This window comes from Geotrypetes seraphini, chromosome 3, assembly GCF_902459505.1.
Source record: "Geotrypetes seraphini chromosome 3, aGeoSer1.1, whole genome shotgun sequence".
In the NCBI taxonomy this organism is placed as follows: domain Eukaryota; kingdom Metazoa; phylum Chordata; class Amphibia; order Gymnophiona; family Dermophiidae; genus Geotrypetes; species Geotrypetes seraphini.
Genome location: NC_047086.1, coordinates 406,824,748 through 406,833,412, shown reverse-complemented (window position 1 = coordinate 406,833,412; position 8,665 = coordinate 406,824,748). Strand labels below are relative to the sequence as shown.

General features: G+C 45.7%; 1 protein-coding gene across 1 annotated transcript in view; it reads right to left on the bottom strand.

Moving 5' to 3' along the window:
• Nucleotides 1–759: 759 nt before the first annotated feature.
• Nucleotides 760–8,665, bottom strand: part of LOC117357507 (histone H3.3A) — a 45,036-nt gene continuing 37,130 nt past the window's right edge. Inside the window, exon 4 of the mRNA XM_033938222.1 lies at nt 760–1,471. Within this exon, the coding sequence (XP_033794113.1) occupies nt 1,343–1,471 (129 nt within the window). The 3' untranslated portion in view covers nt 760–1,342. The remainder of the gene's footprint in view (nt 1,472–8,665) is intronic.

Below are 8,665 nucleotides of genomic sequence, written 5' to 3'. Positions count from 1 at the left end.
TTCTTATGTTTAGAACTTTTTGACACCATGTTTCCCTCACATTGTGCCATTTTGATCTAGTCTTGCTCCTTTCTCTATTATTGAGCTTAGAAGTTTCATAGTGCAAGGACACTTATACCAAATTAAGTTGGCTGGCAGCAAGCAAGGGTAGATCTTCTGCATGACATGAGGTTCTTGATTATAGTAGCCTCTTAAGTAAAGTTTGACATACTAGGCAATGAATAGACCAAGAATCTACAACATAAGCCAAGAATCTACAACATAATACTAAGGAATGCACACCCGAGTCAATAGGACACAAAAAGGAACAAGGCCCATAGTCAATCTACTCCATTGCAGGAATAATGTGCATACATGAACTGAACACTACATACTATTAAAATGCCAGTATCAGTGGTAAAGCCCAATGCAGAGTGTACAAAGTCTTCGCTTCCACTAATTTGGGGGAGTAATTAAAGGGACTTGGAGAAAAAAAAAAAGAGAAATTATACTAAGTTTAATCATTCATTTGGCTTAGAACTTCTTGAAGTAATGCTTATTAAAAATAATAATAAAAAAAAAGTTTTGCATATTTACCATGAAAAAAAGGCAGCTGCCCTATCTAGTATCCCAACTGCTACTTCATGTATGTCCCTATTTCACTCAGGCAGTGTTTCAACCTCAGGCATCATATGGGTGGCATAATAGAGCCACACAATATTGGACAATATGACAGTTTCTTATGTAACTGCAATAATCACAATACTGGGACTTAAAGCATGGAGACCACAATCAATTACTTTAATGTATTTTAATAGCAAACTTACAGGAACAGCACAGAAGACAGACAACATTAAAAACATGTACTTGCATGTAGGACAACTCAGAAAAAAAGGATATAGTGAATGGAATCTACTGTATGATAAAAATGCTACAAACACCATTTAGTTGCCTTTGATAAGAAATTTACTTGTTTTAAAAAAATCCAAATGCTGGCATTGTCCAGAAAAATTAAGATTTTTATAATCATTATAAAGTTGAATTGCTGAAACTTGTTCTTTGAAACACTGACTGCATTAATGCTTTATGTCCCCGCATTTATATTAAAAACACACACAAATGAAAATGGAAAAAAAATCCCAAAATCTTATCAATACCTGATTCTGTCCCCATTCCACCTCCTCTTATCCCCCCCCCTACACCCTCCCTCTCCCAAAGTTTGCAACCATATACTTAGGTAACTTATTCTCCCATAGCCCCCATGTGAAAAAAAAAATCTAAACGTTTATAACTACTAATAACAGGAAGAGGAGATTTTTTTTTCTGGTTTAAAGAATGAGTGTGTTCCCCGTCATGGTGGAGATTAAGCACGCTCTCCACGTATGCGGCGTGCTAGCTGGATATCTTTTGGCATGATTGTGACACGTTTGGCGTGGATAGCACACAGATTGGTATCTTCAAACAGCCCAACAAGGTAGGCTTCACTTGCCTCCTAAAATAAAAGAAAAATATATAATGAAATCTTCTATTTATGAACCCATTCCCATGGAATATGTGATATTGAAAACATGAGGCAGAACATTGTGATTTAGATGTTTACCTTATGCTTAAAAGCTGGGAAAGTGTGATGGCAACTAGTGTACATTAGATCTTGTACAAATAGAGCCTTTTATTGGGTGGAGGGAGAAGGTATACAAGTGCACATATTGATGAACCACATACAGGAAAGGGAGACAAGGCCCTGGAAACATGGATGGGAAGATCCAAGAGCCAGAAATACCAAGGTAAATATACAAACAGCAAAGCTGAAGGTAGAATGATATGGAGCATCATATTTTGCAAAAGTCAGGGGGAAGGAGAAATTAAGTTCTTACCCGCTAATTTTCTTTCTTTTAGACTCTCCAGATCGGTACAGTTCACTGATGGGTAATAGCTCAACATGACCAGCAGGTGGAGACAGACAAAACTATGGCTGTAATACTAATAGCTGTGCTTCCCTCTAGTCCAGAGTCTCTCAAACTTTTTCAAGTCGGCGCACACTAAAGGTGGTGGCCATGGCTTGAGGCACCCAGAAGTGCGCAGACATCACCATGATGACATCACGCGTATGCGTGACATCATCACGTCAATGTCCGCACATTTGCCGAGGCCCTCCAGATGGGCCCTGATGTACCAGCAGGGAAGAGGGCCAGAGATGAAAGGCACTGACACCAGCTGATTGCCTACAGCAATGTTTCTCAACTATTTCAAGCTAAATACCCCCTTAGTTTAACAAATATCAACTGAGTACCCCAACCACAGACCTCCCTAGGCACACCCAAGCTCTGCCCCAGATCCCATCCCCTATACTAATTGTAATGCAATTTTTTCCATTCATTTTTCATATACACAATATACACAGCAGATATAAATTCTCAAAACTGACATTTCAATCACTATATTGAAAATAAAATAATTTTACCTACCGGCAATCCTCTGCAGGCTACTGTAATTAGTTTTAAAGGTGAGACCGGGAGGCCAGGGGGGAACATGGAGGACACTAGAGAGAAGGGGGAAACATGCAAGCCTTCGGCAAATCGGGCAACGCTGGCACCGTACCGCATAGGGAAGTCAGCTGGTAGGCGCCTCTCTTCCTACTCAGTGTGCCGCGACACACTTGGACTCTCAGGACACACACAGTTTGATACAAACTGCTCTAGTCTAATCAGTCTGCCAAATAGCCAAGAAGAACTAGAGGTGCTAATTATAACAGTAACAACACTCCTAACAGGAGTAACAGAGCAATACTGTTGGAATTACATAGAATAAGCCCCCTTCAGCAAAACATCCCCACAGCTCGCCAGCTACGCCAAAGCCACTGTTCTTTTGATCGCCCCAACCCTATAAAAATACTAGAACCCGCAAAAAAAAAAACACACTCTTCATGCAAGTCCCGTAAGAATGACAGACAAACAGGGTGGGACTATACCAGTCTGGAGAGTCTAAAAGAAAGAAAATTAGCAGGTAAGAACCTAATTTCTTCTTTAGCACCTCTCCAGACAGGTAAAGTTCACTGATGGGACTTATCAAAGCAGTACCCATCATGAGTGGGACCCCTGGAGGGCTGCCACCAGAACACGCTCATCAAACACAGCGTCCCAACGCACCTGGATGTCTACACGGTAATGTCGCAAAAAAGAATGCAGAGAAGACCAAACAGCGGCCTTACAGAAGGCTCCAGAGAAGACTCAGATCAAGAAGCTGCCTAACCCTGAGTGGCATGAGCCTTGACAAAATCTGGAACAGGCTTCTTCTGAAGAAGCAATAGTCTCTTTGAACCAGCATGCAATGGTAGCTTTGGAAATGCCGTTCTCCTTACGAAGATCCACTAAGAGGACAAAAATATGATCTAACTTCCAGAACTCCTGAACATAAAAGAACCTGACAGACATCCAACTTGCGCAACTCCCTCTGTTCCGAAGAGCCCTCCCGGCTACCCAAGACCAGGAGGACCACAGACATGAAAAGGCGAGACCACCTTTGGCAGAAAGGAAGGAACAAGCCGTAGCACCACCTGCTCCCTAGAAAACTCCCTAGAAAACAAGAGAAAACCTGCAGCTCAAAAACGTGTCTTGCAGAAGTAATGGCCACCAGAAAAACTGCCTTGAGAGTAAGATCCTTCAACAAGCAGGAACCCAGGGGCTCAAATGGAGGGCACACTAGCATGGACAGGACCAGATTAAGATCTCAGGCTGGAATCGAAGGCCACACTGGAGGCCGAAGCAATTTAGCCACCCTCAAAAAGCGAACCACATCTGGAAAAGAAGTTAAAACACTTATCCTGCAGCAAACAGCGAAAAGCAGAAAAAGCTGCAAGCTAACCCAGAGAGAAGACCAGACCAGGCCAGGCCCCTATTCAGGCCATCCTGCAAGAACTCCAAGATGTGAGGCAAAGAGGCGCGAAAGGAAACCACTGCAAGTGCAGCACACCAAAAATACGCTAAACCCGCACATATGCCTGAGAAGTGGAAAGCCTCTGGGACCCCAAGAGATTGGAGATCACTTTATCTGAATAACCTTTCTTATCTAGGTGTTCACTCTCAAGAGCCAAGCCGCAAGATAAAAAGGACCCAGATCAAATATTGGAATGGGGACCTGTCAGAAGGTCATGTGAGAGGGGCAGCGGAAGAAGACCTGCCACGAGAAGACGAACCAGATCCGCATACCACAGGTGTCTGGGCCAGTCCAGAGTCGCCAGGATCACGCAGCCGGGGTGCCAAGCAATGCGAAAGACTCTGCCCACCATTGGCCACAGAGGAAACTAAGTACAGGAGGCCCGAAATCGGTCAAGGCTGTACCAGAGCATCCAGCCCCTCAGCCTGAACATCCCAGCGCAGACTGAAGAACCTTGGTGCTTTGGCATTGACATTCATGGCCATGACTGGCAGCCCCTAAGACTGCAAAATCCTGCGCTATCAGACTCCTGATTCCCCCTGATAATTGACGTAGGCCACTGCCATGGCATTGTCTGAGAGACAGACTTGCCTGTCAACATTTGGAACATTAGCAACGCCAGCCAAATGGCTGTGGTCTCCAGAATATTGATCGGCCGAGATGCCTCCTCCGCAGAGCAGCTGCCCTGAGCCGAGTGACTGAGACACTGAGCTCCCCAACCGAGGAGACTGGTGTCCATGAGAAGCACTGTCCACTGGGGCTAATTCAGACTCACTCCCTGCACTAGATTGGAAGACTGTAGCCACCAAAGGAGACTATGACGAACTAACTCCTGAAGAGGAATGGGAAAATCCAAATTGTGATCCTGGGGTGACCGCCACTGAAGCAGAGCATGCTGAACCACATCCAGCAAAGCATGCTGAACCACATCCAGGGAAGCTGCCATCGACCCCAAGACCTGGAGAAAAAAATTTGCACCCGACACCAGGAAGCCATCAGAAGACGAACCTGCAACTGCAACTTGACCACTTGGGCCTCTGGCAAAAAGACCTTCCCCAAGCTGGTGTCAAAAAAAATCCCCAAGATACTCCAGGCGCAGAGATAGAGCCAACCGGCTCTTGGACAATTTGACTACCCATCCCAGCGACTGCAGAACTCCACAACCCAAGCTGTAACTTGTGAACTCTCCTGAAAAGACTGCTCTGATCAACTAGTTGTCCAGATAGGGATGAACCAGAATGCCTTCTGTAAGGCCGCCGCCACAACCACAATAATCTTGGTGAACATCCATAGAGCCGTGGCCAGTCCAAAAGGAAGTGCACAAAACTGATAGTGCTGACCTAAGATCACAAAGTGAAGAAACTGCTGATTGTAGGCGCAAATCAGAACATGCAAGTAGGCCTCCATCAGATTGAGAGATGTCAGAAATTTCCCCGGCTGAACCACCAGAATGACACATCTCAGGGTCTCCATGCAAAAAGACAGATCTCGCAGAGCCCTGTTGACCCCCTTCAAATCCAAGATGGGCCAAAAAGTCCCCTCTTTCTTGGGCTCCACGAAGTAAATCAAATACCGACCAGTACCACACTCCTGTGGAGGCACGGACACTACCGCTTTCAGATCTAGCATTCTTTGAAGCATCTGGCGAAAGGCCTGCTTCTTCCATGCCAACTGACAAGCAGAAACGCAAGAGTGATCTGAAAAGGAGTGGAAAAACTCCAGAGAATAACCGTCCCAAATCAAATCCAGGACCCACCGATTCGTTGTGATCCCGGCCCACCTCTGGAAAAGTCTTACCGCCGAGTGCCCGCTGGAACCAAAGGAGGCACCAGCAAGGAGTCATCGGGCGAGACTGGCGGCAGAGGAATCACGTCACCCCCGACAGGCCCCCCCAAAAGGACTGCATGTTGTGAAAGAAATGGCCCCAGGGAGACCCAGAGGCAGGAAAAGAAGCAGCCCCTCAACCAGGGTGATATCTGCAGAAATCACGCAAACGCCCCCGAGCAATGCCTCCCTGTGCAGGCGGGCACGGTCTTCAGGAAGATGGGGCACCTTGGAGTCTGTTAAGGTCTGAAACAACTTGTCTAAATCCTTGCCTCCAAAAGAGAAATTTCATCAGCTTAGCCTTAGATGGCGCATTCGCCGACCAAGCTTGGAGCCACAAGGTACAAGCGGCCACCATGAGAGCCATGGACTTGGCCAACGCCCATAAAAGGTCCTACGTGGCATCAGAGATAAGAAGCACCCATCTCAATTTTGGCTACTTCCTGTTCCACCAAGGACCAGTCATCAGACTCACGGTCAAGGACATGCTTGGCTCACTGAAAACAAGACCGAGCTACCAAACTGCCACACATCGCCGCCTGAACCACAAGAGCAGTGACATAAAAATTCTGATTAAGGAGGGACCCTAATCTACGCTTCTCGGAGTCCCTCAAGGCTGCACTCATCGGGCACCGTATGCCGCTTTGTAATGGTCGAGGCCATCACATTCACCACAGGTGACTTCAAGGTATCCCTATCCCCCCCTCTGGGATGGAATACAGACGAGTCATAGAGCATGCAAAACGAAAGGGTGTCTCTGGTGCTTTCCACTGCACAAACACAATATCCCGAATATCCTGATGCATAGGAAAAGAGTGGGATGATGAGCAGATCCCCCGAAGCAGAGGGTCCACCACACGCGGGGGCTCCTTCGCATCTTCCTCAAAACGCAACACTGAGGAAACCTGAAGAATAAGCTCCTGGATCTCTTCTCGCTGAAAGATGTACACCGACGCATCCTCGCGAGCTGACGGAACCGAAAAACTGCCGCCAGTGGCCTCGGTCCCCTCGAGAGGATCCTGGAGGTCTCCCAAAGGGTCCAGGTCCTCATCAAGAGAAAACTGTTCCCAATAGAAAAAAATCATAGTTCCAAAAGACTCTTGGATGAGAGGAGAAGACAGGGATGAAACCGGCGCTGAGGGGGACCGAACCAGAGTGGACACAGAAGGGAACCCCATTACCACCACCGAGGTGGAAGCAGGACCCCCAGCCGCCTGAAGACAAGCCTTAAACAAGGTGAAAACAAAAATCAGGGGGAAAATCTCCTGATGGTCCATTAGGATTCACTGCCAAGGTCGATGACCCTGCAGAAACCTGCCCTCCATCTCTCCTATACAGGGGAAAGGTCACCTGAGGCTACAGACAAAATGGAGATGCTTCCCGCCAAAATTGGAGCAAAGCCACCTGGAAAACATGCCCCTGAGGCCTGTAGCAGCTGAGAAGCCTGAATTGTCCCAGCCACTAAAGCAGGCAAGCTGGAAGCAGTGGTAAGGGAGTCCCCAGCACCATCGACGGTAAGGGAAACTTTATTTCCCTAACCCTTAGCGGCTGGAGGAATCCCTGTGTGGGCGGTGAGCTGATGTCAGCTGCTGGCACATGAAGCACTTGTGAAAGGGATCCCCTTCGCGGCGGCTGGTACACCGCAAACACAGGCCGGCCGCATCGACCTCGCGTCTGTAGAACAATGAGCACTTTTTCCCTTTAAAAGTGCTCGTTGCACAATATGCAACCTAAAGGGAAAAAGTGCCGGTTAGCAATAAAAAACAGTAGCAATGAATTGAAGGCTCCCTTCAGACCGGCACTGCTTCAGGATTATTATTGTTCAATCAATCATCCTTTCAAGGCTGGATTATTGTAATTCGGTCTATTTAAGCTTGACCAAGAAAAGCTTTCAAAGATTTCAACTGATCCAAAATACTGATGCTAGGCTGATCTTTGCAAAAATTGATCACGTCTCTCCGCTCCTGCAAAAACTTAATTGGCTTCCAATAATTTCCAGGGTTTATTTTAAATGTGCCTGCTTAACATTTAAGATCTTACATGGCATCCTTCCTCCTTTAATTCCCGTCTTGGAATTCTGTAAGATCTGACATTACCAGATCTACTCAAAAATTTAAATTGTCCTTTCCTATGTTAAAAGGCGTTACCTACATTGGCAAACTAGGGAAGTCTCTACTTTTCAAAATTACTGAACTGTGGAATAATTTTCCTATTCAACTGCACGATCTGGGCTCTTTCCAACCATTTTGAAAACATCTGAAAACTTGGCTATTTTCAAAGTTGTAAATTCTGCTCCTCTTCATACTATTCTAAATCCATATTGTATCTGTCCTCCTTTCTAATTTCTTGTAAACCGTGCCGAGCTCTACTGTTATAGAGAAGATGCCACCTCTTTGACAATTAACTGTTTCAGCTTCTGTATAGTAACCCCTCCTCTTGCTTCTCCATGCCCCCTCTACTACTTTCCCACTTTCTCTTTGATCTATCGCCTTGAGCTTGTATAGGTTTGTGTAACTCACAAATGGAAGATTAGATTAGATATAAACCTAAGGTTTAGTTTAGTTTTTTTTTTCTATCAGAACAGACTCCACTGGCTCTCTAAGCCACATGCCTTGCCAGTACTGGTTTTTCAAACCTCTGTTCAAACTCACACAAAATGGCCAAATATCGCCTTAGAATATCAATATGCTACTTATATATACTTTTTCTAAGGTGAGTTGCTTAGCAAGAAGTGTATTTAATGGGAGCCCTAAAGACGCGGCCGCCATCTTACAAGCACTAAGTAGCAACAGATAAGAGGTGGATGGCAGAGGATTGGGTAAGTAAGGGGTTTTTATCTGAGTTTTTTTGAGTAGTGGTATATGTGAGGGATATTAATTTGGACAATATGATTTGTTTTAGTGTGGATCCCTGACGAAACTTTGGTGAA